This window comes from Rhinatrema bivittatum, chromosome 8 (genome assembly GCF_901001135.1).
Source record: "Rhinatrema bivittatum chromosome 8, aRhiBiv1.1, whole genome shotgun sequence".
In the NCBI taxonomy this organism is placed as follows: domain Eukaryota; kingdom Metazoa; phylum Chordata; class Amphibia; order Gymnophiona; family Rhinatrematidae; genus Rhinatrema; species Rhinatrema bivittatum.
Window position 1 is genome coordinate 65,219,584 of NC_042622.1, and position 16,862 is coordinate 65,236,445.

At 45.8% G+C, this 16,862-nt stretch overlaps 1 protein-coding gene across 3 annotated transcripts in view; it reads right to left on the reverse strand.

The window, feature by feature from the left end:
- Positions 1–16,621, reverse strand: part of ZNF341 (zinc finger protein 341) — a 96,872-nt gene extending 80,251 nt beyond the window's left edge. For 2 of the 3 annotated variants that reach the window (XM_029613989.1, XM_029613987.1), the window contains exons 1-3: positions 16,456–16,621; positions 11,814–11,924; positions 10,756–10,943 (exon numbers count right to left, since the gene is read on the reverse strand). In XM_029613989.1, coding sequence (XP_029469849.1) covers positions 10,756–10,943; positions 11,814–11,924; positions 16,456–16,513 — 357 coding nt within the window. In that variant the 5' untranslated portion in view covers positions 16,514–16,621. Of the gene's footprint in view, positions 1–10,755; positions 10,944–11,813; positions 11,925–15,635; positions 15,671–16,455 lie in introns of those variants that run through there. The other variant, XM_029613988.1, reaches the window with a different exon arrangement.
- Positions 16,622–16,862: the final 241 nt, after the last annotated feature.

Below are 16,862 nucleotides of genomic sequence, written 5' to 3' on the forward strand. Positions count from 1 at the left end.
CTAGTCCTTCTATTATCCGAAAGAGTAAATCACCGATTCACATTCACCCGTTCTAGACCTCTCATGATTTTAAACACCTCTATCATATCACCCCTAAGCCGTTTCTTCTTCAAGCTGAACAGCCCTAACCTCTTTAGTCTTTCCTCATAGGGGAGCTGTTCCATCCCCTTTATCGTTTTGGTCACCCTTCTCTGTACCTTCTCCATTGCAACTATATATTTTTGAGATGCGCTGACCAGAACTGTACACAGTATTCGAGGTGCGGTCTCACCATGGAGCGATACAGAGGCATTATGACATTTTCCGTTTTAATTCACCATTCCCTTTCTAATAAGTCCTAACACTCTGTTTGCTTTTATGACTGCCGCAGCACACTGAGTAGAAGATTTCAATGAATTATCCATTATGACGACTAGATCTCTTTCCTGGGTGGTAACTCCTAATATGGAACCTAACATCATGTAACTACAGTATGGGTTATTTTTCCCTATATGCATCATCTTGCACTTATCCACATTAAATTTCATCTGCCATTACCTGAGTCAAACTTCAGTTTGAATACATCATCAGCCTATATACAAAAAACAGATTGAGTGGACTCTCCAAGCCTTAGGTTGGGACTCTGGACTGATCTGTGGTACTACAGGAATGAAAATTAACAGGTAAGAACCAATTTTCCTTTCCCTGTACGTACCCAGATCAGTCCAGACTCCTGGGATGTACCAAAGCTTCCCTAAAAACAGAGTAGGACTGCGAGAGTCCCACTCAAAGTATGCTTTCACCAAAGCTCCTAAACTTTGAAGCCTGAATATCCAAACGATAATGTCTGGTGAAAGTGTGCAATGATTTCCAAGTAGCCACCCTACAAATCTCTTGCGGCAACACTTGCTGACATTCGGCCCAAGATGTTGCTTGCAATTGAGTTGAGTGAGCTCTCAGACCCTGAGGCACAGGACAGCCCTGACTAATGTATGCCGAAGCTAATCACCTCCTTCAATCACCGTGCTATGGTAGCTTTGGAGGCCTTATGACCTTTCTTCGCATCACTGACGAGAATTAAAAGATGGTCTGACAACCTGAAGCTATTAGTAATCTTCAAATACCGATACACTGCCCTCTTTACATCCAAGCACTTCAACTGCTTAGCAAAAGGTACCGCAGTGTCCAGGTTTGGAAAGGCTGATAACTCCACTGACTGATTCAAGTGAAAAGATGAAACTACCATTGGAAGAAAAGAAGGAACTGTACATAAAGAGACCTCAGTACCTGATATCTTTAGAAAAGGATCTCTACACGAGAGGGCTTGTAGCTCCAAAATTCTTCTAGTGGAAGAAATTGCTACCAGAAAATTGACCTTTAAGGTAAGATCCTTCAAATTTGTCCTGCACAGTGGCTCAAACGGTGCCCCACACAGCTCTATGGGGACATATTTTTCACACCAGGGGACACAAATGTCTCATACCTCGCAGGAAACGTAGATCTGGATGTGCCGCCAGAGGCATTCCTTGCATCTTGCCCTCTAAGGCATCCCAATCCCACCACCTGGACCTTCAAAGAGTTGAAAGCCAAACCTTTCTGCAAAAATGACAAAATGTGGACCACCGAAGCTCGAGTTGGATCTACCTTCTGTTCCTTGCATCAGGCCTCAAAGACCTTCCACACTCTAATATATGCCAAGGAAGTGGAATTCTTTCTAGCTTGCAGCAAAGTGGTAATAATATCCTCTGGATAACCTTTACCTCTCAGATGCCTCCTCTCAAAAGCCAAGCCACAAGAGAGAAGCGATCCACCCAATCCAAAAATATGGGACCTTGGTGCAGCAGGTTGGGAAGATGAGCCAGACGTAGCAGCCTGTCCACCATGAGATTGACCAAATCCGCAAACCAAGGCCGCCGAGGCTATTCTGGTGCCACCAAAATTACTTGCCCTGGATAAATTTCTATCTTCCGCAAGACCTTGCCCATCAGTGGCCACGGTGGGAACACATACAGAAGAATCCCCTGGGGCCAAGGGAGTACTTAGGCATCGACTCCTTCTGCTCCGTGCTCTCTTCCCTGACTAAAGAATGAGCCTTGGCATTCTTCTGCGTTGCCATCAGATCCATGCAAGGGACTCCCCACTTGCGACGAATCAGCCGCATGGCCACTTCCAACAACTCCCACTCCCCAGAATCTATCTGCCAATGACTGAGAAAACTCCTACTGTATATTGTCCAACCCGGCAATGTGGAAAGCTGCCAGTAACTCCAGATGCTGCTCTGCCCAGTGAACTAACTCTTGGGCCTCCTGCGCAACTGCTCAGCTCTTGGTACTGCCCTGCCCACTGATGTAAGCCACTGCCATCACATTGTCTGACAAAAAACTCTTACTGGTCTTCCTTGTAAAAGAGGAAGAAAAGTCTTCAAGGCCAGACGCACTGCTCTCATCTCTAGATGATTAATAGACCACCGGCCCTGCACCAATTGAGTCTGACACTCAGCCCCCCAACCGGTAAGGCTGGCATCGATCGTGACCACTATCCAATTCTAGGGCCACCCCTCGATTCAAACTGTCCTGACAAAGCCACCACTCTAGATTCGACCTGGCTCTTTCCGTAAGAGGCAGCAGTAGATGAAACTGCTCTGATAATAACTGATTCCACTTTGAGAGCAATACCGACTGAAGCGGCCTCATATGAGCAAACGCACAAGGAACCAATTCCAATGTGGAAGCCACATACCCAAGAACCTGCAGATAATCCCATACCCTGGGAACTGCACTGTTCAGCAAGCTGCAAACCTGCCTCTGGATCTTGACTATCTGTTCCTTGGTGAGAAACACGCGCCCAGATTATCCAAAACCTGAGATGGAACCAGATGACTCTTGGGAAGATTCACAATCCAGCCCAGGGTCCTCAAGCACTGCAGCACTATTGCGACCACCTGACAACAAAGGCATCCGACTTTTCTCAGATCAGCCAATCATCCAATGCGAGTGAACTAAGACACCCTCCTTCTGGACAGCCACTGCCACCATGACCATCACGTTGGTAAAGGTCCTTGAAGCTGTCACCAATCTGAAAGGTAAGGCACAAAATTGAAAATGAGCCCCAGGAATCATGAAACTTAGAAACCTTAGATGATCCGAAGGTATTAGAATGTGAAGAATAGCGTCTCTGGATTTGACCGAAGCCTAAAACGCCCCTTTGCAATCACTGACCTCAGCATTTCAATCCGAAATCAAGGAACTTTGAGAACCACATTCACCTTCTTTAAATCCATGATCAGTCGAAATGTGCCTTGCTTCTTTGGGACCACGAAATAAATGGAATACCTTCCCGTTCCCTGCTCCTCCACAGGCATGGGAATTATGGACCCCAGCATTTGCAGACTACTGACGGTCTCTCGACCACTCCTCTTTTCTGCTGATAAGCACAAGGGGACTTTATGAACAAATCCCTTAATAGGAATGCAAATTCTTTTTTTTTTTTTTTAATCTTTTTATTAGATCAACAGAGGAACATCAACAGGCAGACCGTACATTACATTTTATATAGAGGTCAGACTCCCAAATATTCATCTGCTTCCCCATGCTGTTAGATATGTTCTATGTATAATTTTGAACTGTAAAGTTTATGTAAATTGGCCAGACATAGATGCCTGTAAAGATTTAAGAAAACTATCTTTATGTCAGGCTCTGTGACCTCCATGACCAAATCATCGAACCATTTAGATGCCAGGCCTATCAAATGGCCTTTAGCTAGATTTGTTCGCAAGTGCATGGCCCATATCGTGATTTTGTTAAATTTGGGAGTGGTGTCAAAGAACGTGTCTTCTTCATCATTTAATGTAAGTACTGCGAGATCTCCCCTGGCCAGCGGGTGGCAATAGTGCCGGGCCTGCAGGTAAGCACAAAACTGGCCATGGGGGAGGTCCTACTCCTCCTGCAGTTGGGAAAAAGAGAATAAAGTTTTAGATTCCTCCTCCTTCAATTGGTGGATGGCCCGCAGGCCTCTGGCTTCCCAATCAGAAAAGGTCCTTGAGTCCTGCCCTGGGAGAAAATCAGGGTTCGCCACCAGCGTTAGAAATGGTGATATTGTAGGGGAATGGTGGTTTAGACTTTTTCCTCCACTAAACCCAGGCCCTGCGTAACGCTTTAAAACCAAGGAAAAGGTGGTATCATAGACGTTAGTCTACAGCTCGACATATGTATTAAGTTAATGGGGTAATATGGTGCCAACATATCCTTCATTAAGTCCTCAGTGTCAAACTTATGGTTACCCACCACCCGATCCTGAATGTGTCTCAAACAAGTAACATTAAAAACACGCAGGTCTGGTATTCCCAGCCCTCCTTCTAATTTACCTAGGCAAAGTGTATCTAACTTAATGCAGGCCCTTTTCCCTTCCCAGAGAAAAGAAACCAGTGTGAAAAGATCGCAGGTCTTTTTCTTTGATCCAAATGGGTAGCATTTGAGTACAATATAGCACTTTAGGGAATATGGCCATTTTTATTAAGGCACAACGTCCCATCAATGAAAGCAGGAGACCCCTCCACCTTTAAAAAGTACCTTAATTTTGTCTAACACCCCCAGAAATTACTTGCATATATATCCTCATGTTGCCCTGCCAGTTTAATGCACAGGTTTGTCAATCCAGCAGGGGCACAAGTAAAGAGGAACGAGCCCCGCAATAGGTTCAGCAGCGCAGGGTCTAGAGGAAAAGCCAGGGATTTGTCATAGTTAAATTGAAGACTGGCAAAAGACTCAAATTCCTCAAAAGTAGCTAAGATAGTTGTTAGGCAATCTGTAGGGTTGTGCACAAAAAGCATCATATCATCCGCAAAAAGTGCAAGTTTCACTTTTTTGGTTCGGATGTTTAGACCTTGAAAAATGTCTAGCTGCTGTAATCAGATGGCCAGGGGTTCCAGAGACAAAATGAAGAGTAATGAAGACAATGGGCATCCTTGTCTGGTCCCACGCTCCAAAGGGAAAGAGAGCGATAGCGATCCATTTACCAAGAGTTGTGCGTGAGGCTGGTGGTAAAGAAGTTGGACCCACTGTAAAAACTCCCAACCAAGCCCATATTGCCGTAAGACACAAAATAAATATGGCCATTCCATGCGGTCAAAAGCTTTGGCTGCGTCTAAACTGATCATTTATTTATTTACTTAATTTTCTATACCGATGTTTGGTATTTACCTTCACAACAGTTTACAATTTCTTTGTAACTAAAAACAGTGATAAAGAATACAATAAAAGTTTTAAACAAAATTAAAATAGGTAAATATTTAAAAAACTCATAAGATTATATGAATGAATCAAATCATAAAATTAATATCAGAAAAATAAAATAATAAATAATCACATTAAGGCATAAACCATTCAAAGCATAAAAACAACAGTTTAAATAAGAAAGCATAAAAATATAAAAATATGAAGATTACTGGCTAACATCTAATTTGAACGCTTGTGCAAAGAGTCAAGTTTTTAGTGCTTTCTTAAACGCTTTCAAATCACTCTGGAGTCTTAATTCCACAGGTAACATATTCTATAGTTTTGGACCAGTTAATGACCATAAGAACATAAGAAATTGCCATGCTGGGTCAGACCAAGGGTCCATCAAGCCCAGCATCCTGTTTCCAACAGAGGCCAAAACCAGGCCACAAGAACCTGGCAATTACCCAAACACTAAGAAGAACCCATGCCACTGATGCAACTAATAGCAGTGGCTATTCCCTAAGTATAATTGATTAATAGCCATTAATGGACTTCTCCTCCTAGAACTTATCCAAACCTTTTTTGAACCCAGCTACACTAACTGCACTAACCACCTCCTCTGGCAACAAATTCCAGAGTTTTATTGTGCGTTGAGTGAAAAAGAATTTTCTCCGATTAGTCTTAAATGTGTTACTTGCTAACTTCATGGAATGCCCCGTAGTCCTTCTATTATTCGAAGGTGTAAATAACCGAGTCACATCTACGCGTTCAAGACCTCTCATGATCTTAAAATCCTCTATCATTTCCCCCCTCAGCCGTCTCTTCTCCAAGCTGAACAGCCCTAACCTCTTCAGCCTTTCCTCATAGGGGAGCCGCTCCATCCCCCTTATCATTTTGATTGCCCTTCTCTGTACCTTCTCCATCGCAACTATATCTTTTTTGAGATGCGGCGACCAGAATTGTATACAGTATTCAAGGTGCGGTCTCACCATGGAGCGATACAGAGGCATTATGACATTTTCCGTTCTATTAACCATTCCCTTCCTAATAATTCCTAACATTCTATTTGCTTTTTTGACTGCTGCAGCACACTGAGCCGACGATTTTAAAGTATTATCCACTATGATGCCTAGATCTTTTTCCTGGGTGGTAGCTCCTAATATGGAACCTAACATCGTGTAACTACAGCAAGGGTTATTTTTCCTTATATGCAACACCTTGCACTTGTCCATATTAAATTTCATCTGCCATTTGGATGCCCAATCTTCCAGTCTTGCAAGGTCCTCCTGTAATGTATCACAATCCGCTTGTGATTTAACTACTCTGAATAATTTTGTATCATCCGCAAATTTGATAACCTCACTCGTCGTATTCCTTTCCAGATCATTTATATATATATATTGAAAAGCACCAGTCCAAGTACAGATCCCTGAGGCACTCCACTGTTTACCCTTTTCCACTGAGAAAATTGACCATTTAATCCTACTCTCTGTTTCCTGTCTTTTAACCAGTTTGTAATCCACGAAAGGACATCGCCTCCTATCCCATGACATTTTAGTTTTCGTAGAAGCCTCTCATGAGGGAATTTGTCAAACGCCTTCTGAAAATCCAAATACACTACATCTACCGGTTCACCTTTATCCACATGTTTATTAACACCTTCAAAAAAATGAAGCAGATTTGTTAGGCAAGACTTCCCTTGGGTAAATCCATGTTGACTGTGTCCCATTAAATCATGTCTTTCTCGCCCCTGTGTACTCGAAATTTGTAAACCCATAATATCCTTGAGCAAGTTATTGTTGGTCAGTCTGCCCCTAACAAATCTAGTTTGATCTGGAGCGACAAGAGATTGAATCACTTTGTTTAACCATGTGGCCAGTGCTGCAGCAAGGATTTTAGCATCCTGATTCAAGAGCAAGACTGGGCGATAGGCATCCGGTGAAGTTGCATCTTTGCCAGGCTTAGGTATTAAGATTATTGTGGCCAAGTTTTGGCCCTCCCCAAAAGAGCCACTAGTCTGTGCAGCCTGAAAAATGGAACACATGAGGGGCACCACTTTGTCTCCCAATATTTTATAGAACTCTGGCCCCAACCCGTCAGGGCCAGATGCTTTGGCCAATCGTAGCTGTTTGATAATACTGAGAAGCTCAGCATCAGACAATGGAGAATCCAACATCTTCCTGAGTTCACTACATAACTGTAGAAGAGGCAGGGCATCAAAGAAACCAAGTTGGCATTGTGGGGAGGGGTATTTGGCTTTATAAAGGTCTTGAAAATATTGTGTCACAGCCCCTAAGATTCCCTTTGTTTCAGTAAATTGACAGGCCCTATGCACTAGTCTTGTTATCAATGCACGAGGACCTCTGGCAGACCTGATCAATCTTGCTAAGAGTTTACCCAGTTTATTCCCCATTGGTAAAGCCGATATTTGTAATAAAATAAGTTCTGCTGGGCTTTTTGAGTGAGAAGCTCATTTAGTTCTCTCCAAACCACCAATAGTTCTTCTCTGAGGGAGATAAGTCATTTACATATTGGCGCTTTAAAGGCTGCAATTGTTTCTTCAGCTCTAATGTGGCTCTATTGCATTATGCCCGTACCCCAGTTGAATATGCAATAATGTGGCCCCTCATGACTCCTTTGGCTGCATCCCATAGAGTGATGTCACTTACACCTGAGTTGGTACTGAGTTCTAAGTATTCATCCCATTTCTGCTGTAGGAAAACATCAGAAGCATTGATCATTATACAACCAAGGAGTAATTTTCCACTGTGGCCTTCTCTGCAATATTGGGACACCGTCAAGTGATGTTACCACCATATCATGATCAGAAAAGACCACTGACACTATGTTACTGTCATTCAGCCTGGAAAATAACGTTTCAGACATCAAGATATAATCGAGTCTGGCATACAGATTATGGACATGTGAGAAGTGGGTATATTCCTCGCTGTCCAGGTTCTTTATATGCCAAGTATCCAGTAGTTGCAATTCTTGACAAAGGAAAGTGACTCCCATACTATCCTGGTTGCGCCTCGGTGTCTTAGCGGGACAACAATCAACTCTAGGATTGTCAGTGATGTTTAGATCTCCACCCTACACGATGGCATAATCTTCTCCGATGGCCAATTGAGACACCAAAATTGTAAAGAAAGGATGGGAGTACTTATTGGAAGCATAAACATTAACCAATAGTATCTTAGCGTTATTTAACACTCCCCTCACAATCCCCTCTGGATCACAGTCACCCCCTTGCACTGAAAAGAAACTGACTTGTTAATCAAGATCGCCACCCCCCTCTGATTAGTAGTAAACGAAGAAAAGTAATATGCTCCAACCCATTCCCTCTGCAGTTTCCGATGCTCAGTATCATTTAAATGCGTTTCTTGCAGGAAGGCCACAGAGGTATGTTTACGCTTTAACTCCATCAATTTTTTTTCCTCTTTAAATCGGGGAATGAATTCCTTTTACATTAAGGGTACAATAGGTGGCTGTAGTTATGTTGGCATTAAAATCACAAAAATTGAAGTATCTCTTATAGAAAAAAAAAGAGTGGACTATTCTAAATAACATAATCGATTTATGTCTCAAAAGTGACCATCATAAAGCACTGGGTCAACCTTGTGAATTTTGTCCATTGACCCAAAAATGTGTGCTTAAAATGGATTAATTAGTCACTTAGAGATATGGTGTGCCGAATACAAATTTTACCATGCTAACACCATCGTATGCTCAAAAGACGCTGACTATTTCAATCTTTAAACATCCAAAACAGTCACTTGACAATATTTTTGTGAGGAAACTTATTCAAACAGGTTAACTTATCTTCTGACTGAATGAATGATCCATCAAGGAGTCCCATGGAAAGCACATACTCCCATGGAAAGCACATACTCGAAACCCGCTGATGGATCATTCATTCAGTCAGAAGATAAGTTAACCTGTTTGAATAAGTTTGAGGATGGGACTATGAGTACCCAGGAATATGGTATCCCCCTCCCATTTGCTCCTCCGAGAACTGAAGAAGGAGTCATACCCCTGAAGTCAGGGTCACCAGCTCCTATCTCCTGAAACGCCTCCCCACTGAGGCATTATCCCCCCTGTTCTAGGAGGCACGGCTATCTCCTCCTCTTGTCCCGCTGATTCCCTAGGACAGTCCCAGCCAGAGGAGCACTCTAGCATTCCAAACACTGCCATCTTGAGGTTCTTCCATGTGGCAACATGAATAGTGGCTAGGAAGCGCTCAAAGGAGGCATCCAAAATGTGCTGCACAACCAGAACCGCCCTGTTTTTTGTTTGTTTTTTTTTAAAACAGGCTACAGCCATCTTCAGCACCACCAGCCTAATTTATTTATTTTAAAAATGTATTATTTACAACTCTCCAAAGTTCAGGGTGGTTTACAATACATAAGCAAAAACATAAAACAATAGGAACAATGTGTAAAACGCCCCTCTGGGAAGCCTCATTTGTTGAGAGGGAAGAAAACCAGTTCTACAGTCTGTTCTCTCGATTGCTTCCCTGGCAGAAAGAGCAGGGGCGAGAACCCCAACATGCCTGGAGATCACCTGCTACAATAACAACACCATAGCAAACTGGAACTGTATATACTCTGTCATGCCAGAGGGTAAATCTATAGCCTCAAGTGTGTGGAACAAGTGTGTGGAACATTACTATTCACATCAAAAGGAAGGACCAGAGCCAGTCTCATGCACTGCTCTGTGGCAAACCCGAGTTTGATTCCCAAACCAGGAGACTGCTTCAGGGGCAGGATTCACATCTCCCAAGAGGAGGGGGAGCTGTAAATCTCAGCCAGGGTTCAATGGTGACATTTACAGGTCAGACTTAGGGTGCCCGCATTTTAGAGAGCGCTGCAGCCCGGGACTCCTGGCCAAGGACCATCACTGCAATGACTGGGCTGCGTACATTGTGAGGGGATATAAAAACCCAGAGTCGTCATGAATGAAAGCTCATGGTGCTGTAGCCCAATAGAGCCTGCTTCCAATTGAGCTGGAAGCCCAAAAGGAGGAGAAGAAAACTGTAAAGTAAAAAACCCCAAACAAACCCCAAGAATGGACCAACCTGGCTTCAAAGCTTATTTGCATCATAGCCTCTGAATATATTTTCACTTGTCCAATAAAAGATATCACGACCTGCAAAGACTGAAGCTTTCTCCAGGGCCAGCATGGCTTGTCAAGGAAAACTACACATATTCAGCCAAAGGGAACATGATGCCACCTGGAACAAGGTTACTTTAGACAGCTTCTGATGTCCAGCTGACTGCGAGACTGCGATTGTCAGCCTCACTAACAAGTTTCCAAGGCTAATGTGATGAGGAAGAGTGTTATATAAACCCCTCCTCACCCCACATTACTAGCTTTTCCACAGTAAATGCAGAGGAGTCATATCTATGAACATCAAGAGGAGAAAAGCTGAATCCTGTTTAAATACAAATCCTGTAAGTGGGCTCAGCACATCGACAGATACAGAGCGATCCAACCATTTACTCCAATTCAACCGCAGCACGGGATTTTCTTCAAAGACCTGCAAATGGCCTCTACATACCTGCCTGTTGGTGACTTGGGGTTGCTGTGCCGAGGTGACAGAAGGGGTATAGGTGCTGTGGGCAGCCAGGGAGACCGTCGCCAGGGAGGGAGTGTTGCCCTGGCATTGCTCCCTTTTGTGGATCATGAACGCTGGGAGCGAATTGAACTGCTTCTTACACTTTCCACACAGGAACACATCTTCATCATCTGAAAATAAAAGCGGGGACACCCTTAAGCTCCAGAGCACTACTGATGCCCAAGGCTTAGCGCAGCCTTTGAAAGAGTAACATTTACCTAGTTTCTGGTAGCTGTGTGAGAAGGAAATCTTTTGCAACAAAAACAGAAGTCATCTTATTATCCAGTCGGCTGGCAGCCCCGGTGCAGCTGGTCAGTGTATGAACTCTTCTTTTCTCTTCAAAGCATTATTTCAATAGAGCTGATTAAACATCGGCCATCCTGAAATACTCAGGTGTGGTGTAGGTGTGCAATTCTATTTATCTGCATCAATTTTACCGATACTAGTGGTGCTACCATCATCATCCTTCCTGAGGACATGTGGTCCGCTGGTCTGACCAGGTGATCTCAAATCCTGCTCTATCTCCGACTCTCTTTATGATCTAGGGTAAGTCACTTTATCCTCATTGCCTTCAGATTCCCAGCTTGACATTGGGCAATAACATACTCCTTCTCCCCTTGGACACATTCACACAGTTCTGGGACCAATGCTAGAAGCCAGAGTTTCAGCCACCTGAAATGACTGCATGCATGCTTCTGCAGTATTAAGCAGAAAAGCATGCTGGGATCCTGTCAAGGCTAATGTGATGAGGAAAAGTGTTATATAAACCCCTCCTCACCCCACATTACTAGCTTTTCCACAGTAAATGCAGAGGAGTCAGATCTGTGAACATCAAGAGGAGAAAAGCTGAATCCTATTTAAATACAAATCCTGTAAGTGGGCTCAGCACACCGACAGATCCTATCATGGCTTCTAAATTATATTGTTCTTATTTCAGGGTGTATGGGATTTTCACTGAGAACATGCAGCACTGCTGTTGCATAGTATAACCAATGACTCACCCATGGACTGAATGGAGACAGCACTATTGACATTCTGAGTGGTGGGGTCTGTGACGGCCCCTTGCCCATCCAACAGCGACTGGACTGCCAACACAGTCTGATTATCCATTCCTGAAAGAAAAAAGCACACAGCCCAACCTGAGTGTGAATCTTCCTATCCCACAGCACATCTCCCTAAAAATGGCACCTACCAGTATATTCTATCCTCGGTTATAGCCATGTGAGGACAGTGCCTCCAATGGCTGAGCTGAGTGAACTGGGGAAGGGAATAGAGAGAAAGGGAAACAAATTCCCAGACAGTTGTGAATGAAGACTCACGGCACCAGAACAAAACAGATGGTGGGTCCTACTGAGCTGGAGGAAAATGCGCAGTCAAAACAGAAAGGTAAAAACAAATATAGCAGGGTTCATGTTCTGCCCATCAGTGCCCTCAATTCATGCCCTCTCTCTCCCCCTCCCCACTGTGAGGTCTGGAAAGATAATTCTCAGACAAAATTGGCAATGAGTGGAGAGGATCTGAATGAAGACTACCAAAATATGTAGAAAACGAACACTCGAGAGTACTATATAACAAAAATGTTTCCTTTATAATAAGTTTTCATTCTCTGATCCAAACATTTTACTAAATGTAACTGTTGCAAAGATTCTTTGAAGTAAACGATGGCCACTGGGGAAAAAATAATAAAAGTTTATACAAAAATAAGTCATTTTGTAGTGATATTTGTATCTACAGGAAAATGCTTAGGAGTCAAAAAGTTTAACTGATCGAACAGTTCCTGTCTCTTGTGCACAGGCGGCTCACCGGGCTAGTGCTACGAGAGCCCAACATGCGGGTCACCCTTTGGGCCTATGTCGACGACATGCTCCTCGTGGTTCAGGACCTGGCAGACTTGGAGAGGGTGCATGATCACCAGCTGATCTGTTTGGCAGCATCCTCAGCCAAGATCAACTGGGCCAAGTGTTCCAGCCTTTTTGTAGGACCGCAGAGGGTGGACCTGTCATGGGGCAGGGAGACTCTTAGGTACCTGGGAGTCCATCTCCTACCAACTGGAGAGAAGGTGGAAGCTCGCCTCGGGGCGTGGAGGGGTCTGCTGCGACTAGTGTCTTTCCCCACGGTCGGGCCTTGCCGGCAAACCAGCTGGAGAGTAGCATGCTATGGCATCGCCTCACCGCCCTGAGCTCAACCCAGGAATTCCTCGCCCTTACTCAGAAGAAGCTGCTGGAGTTCTTCTAGGCCGACAGGGAGCACTGGGTCTCCGCAGGGGTTCTGGCTCTCCCTCGAGGAGAGGGCAGACAGGGGATTGTATGCCTGAGAAGTTAGGTGCACACCTTCCGTCTTCAGGCCCTGCAGAGATATCTGCATGCGGACCCCGCTCCGCGATGGTGCTCGCCAGCAAAGCATTTTTTCCGCCAAGCGGGCAACCTGTGGTACAATTGGCAGCTGTTTGTCCTAGATATGAGAGGACTCGCCCCTCGTTGCCTCTCGCAGCTGCCGGCATTCTACAAAGACGTGCTGAAGGCTTGGAGACTGCTGGGCGTGGCCCGGGGAATGGCTACCAGGAACGGGGACTTCCTGGGCAAACCCCTTCTGCACAACCCCACTCTAGGTTTGAAGGGGTTGGAGGACCCAGGTCTGAGGCGCCATCTGGTTGCAGCTCGGGTGGACCACGGTCGGACACCTGTTAGAAGGCCTGATCACCACTACTGAGCGCATCTATCAGAAGCTGCCCGGCGTTCTCCAAATTCTAGGCAGACGCTATGCCAAGAGGACCCTCAAGCTGGGAATCCCCGCCCGAACGCACCCCCCGACCCCCGGCATTGCTGGTAGAGCATAGACTGTCAAAAGGCAGGTCCTCTGGGAAGCTCAACCTCTTCGGGCCCACAGCCTTAGTAGGCTGTGGGAACTGCACCTAGAGGACTTCCGAACTGTGTCTTAGAAGGATCTGAGCCTGCTGGTGACCCCATACCGTGCACCACCTCGCCCTTGTCTTCTATCCCGACACACCTTGGTGGGATGTGTTGGGACCAGGCCAGGGAGACCGGGGGGGGGGGGATCCCCACTGGGAATCATTCTATGAAGGGGGACCGCTCCTGGAGGCTGCTGCCGGAGCTGTGGCCACCGGCAGGTTCAAGGCACGCGCGTTCCGGGCAGACCGCCTCCTGTTCTTTCGGCGGACAGTGGGAGGATTTGTTCCACCTGGGATTCAGCGTCACAGGTTACCCCCTTCCTATCCTTTCTTAAGGGATTATTTTTAGGTTTTGGTTGAATTTCACCCCGCACCTCCTGATCTACGGACGCACGACAAGGAGGGGGGCCTCTGCGCCAGAGGGACGATCTGGTCAACTTTCTCGTCTGCCTCCAGAAACTCAGTCTGGTGGTCGAGGCAGAGGAAGTTGGCCGGGGACAGTTCCCTCGACTGCGAGGTCCTCTTCCGAAGCATGTTGCGCGCCCAACTAAAAGTGGAGCACTTCTGCGCCGTGTCCGCCGGCTGGGTGGAATTCGCCCACCAGTGGGCAGTGGACAGGGTGCTCTGCTCCCCTCCTCTCCCTCCCCAGTTTATTCTTAAATATTTGAGTTCTTTAATTTTGCATTATATTTTACTTGCGCACTTTTTGGGTGCTCTTTTCCCCCCCCCCCCCCCCATGGCCCTCCCAACCCCACAAATAGTGGGGCAGTAGAGGGCCTTTTCCCCCCTGAAGGGGACCCTCCTTCCCTCCCAATGTCCCCCCCCCAATAATTATCAGCAACCCCTCCCACCCCCCTTTCCTCTAAAGGCGGATTAGGGGCCTCCCCCCCATGGCTGGGGGTGACAGGGGCAGCTGGAAATTGGGGAAAGTACCGTAGGTTCAGACAGTTGGTGAGTGTGTCTGGCTGAGGAGCCAATGGGGCGAAGCTACCGTCAAAGGGTTTATTGCTGAACCTCTCACTTTTACTTTATCAAGAACCCCCCACCCCCCTTTCCCCATCCGAATTTTACTCTCTGGTGTCCCCATTAAGGGACACGGGATAAGAGAACTATTTCTTTCCTTTTCCTTTCCAACCCGCCTTGAAAAATAAGTCAAATGTTTTAACTGGCTAACTTTGGGAATTAGTTGATTAAACTTCTTTTAACCAAGCCGTTTTCCTCTTGCTCCTTTGTACTTCCAGTTTAGTCGAAACCCAAGGCTGGGGGTATGGCACCCATGAATCTTCCTTTCACAACTACCCAGGGATTCTCCACCTATTTTATATCTGCCTTCCATCCCTAGTCACTGTCCTGGGTCGGGGGCCCTGCACCAAGGCTCCTTCCAGAACCTGCAACCATGGCCCCCGAAATATGGTCACTTGGTGTCACCCTTACACAACACCATGATTCCATACCCCCAGCCCTGGCCAACCCAGGAAGCAAAAGACCAGACTTGGGGATCAAATGGAGGTCCTTCAGCAGGGAAGAGCATAGCACTGCCAGGGTCAGCCTAAATCTGTTTCTAAAAAAAGTCCCCTCTCTGACTGGCTAAGTTTGCCCCCTGCACAATTCAAAAGGCAGTCAAAATGAGCCAGGTAAAAATGTGTGGTTCTAGGGATATTCTTGGGGCAGGCTTAGCGCTGATTTTAAGTGCTAACCATCTAAGTTTTAACCTAAGAACACCTGCCACCCAAACAGATCCCCTAAATCTAGACACTCAAGTTTTGCCTAGCTAGATTCAGAAGAATTTACAGCTGAAAATTTGCCAAAAGATAACTGTCTAATCAACCAAATATCTTACCCACTTAGCAAATCCTTGAAACTGAACTTTTTTTCTATAAAGCCGTTATAACAGTAGAACTAGTTAGAAGAATACCTCACAACACCATCTTGCCTGCTTCTCAGTTCTATAGTTTCCTCGATCTTATGCCTAGGCACCCCTAATACATTCCCATTCCAGTTTTGCACTTCTTTAGAAAAGGAGGCAGGCACCTTTTCCATGGTTTTTCCCAGTGCACTCTCTAGCGGCTCACCGTATGTGTACACAGTTGAGTTGTGTCTGCCTGCATGATATTCTGCATCTGATTTTAACCTTAGATTCATAATAGTGACAATAACCTAAGTAGGAGGAGCTTTCAACAACTTTAATTCTGATGTGTGCTAGGGGGATAAAAATCGAAAGACGATTCAAATGAGGTGGTTCTGCGTTTAATTAAAACTATCTAAAAAAAAAAATATTGGGTAACAACTGTGCTCACAAGTCGGCGCCCGATTAAGGGTTGGCAGACAGTGATCAAGCTTTGGCAGCAGGAAACAAGTCCTGGCAACTCCTGCTGCTGCTGCCGCCGCCGCCGCCATGTTTCTCCGCTCGGCTCTGCTCCAGCTGTTCCAGCCACTCGCCATCCCCCCTCCTCCCCGGTCCCCAGACCTTAGAGGGAAGAGAGGCACCGAGAGCCCCCAGGATGAGCTAAACGTCCCAATCCGCCCCCAACTCCCCGATCCTGTGTGCCCAAAGTCTCCTCGGCCCCAAAGACCAAGCCCCGGACCGAGCTCGGAAGCAAAAAGAGCGGCACAGCCCGGGAGGCGCTACGGTGGGCAGCTCTTCCAGCCTCGGCTGCTGTGCAAGCAGGGATCAGCCCCTGCAGCGCTGCCCAGATCGGCCCCCCTCTTTTTTTTTTTTTTTAATAGACAATTACCTTCAAATGCCTCGAATATAGCTTGCGCCATCTTGCTGCCCGTGGTCTTTAATAGCATTGTGGGAAATGACCCAAGATCTTGCAAAGACACAGAGGCTGCAGAGGGCGCTCAGCTTCCCCTCTTCTTTCATCGTTTATAAGCAGACTGGTTCTGGTGCCGGAGTGTTTTCCAGGCCAGGGACTTCTAGCAGCCGAACTGGACTTTGCAGGAATCGTTTATAGTTTTGATAGGTATCCGATAATAGCCCTCTAGTGCTTGAATACTTGCAGCACCTGACCGTACCTGTCATTTCCAAACAGTTTTGAAGTCCAAGATGAAAATACAAAAATTAAAACCGCAGTTTGTAGAGTCTGCTAACCATACTGACAATATTACATGTTGTTTATGTTTATTGTTATTGTTAAAG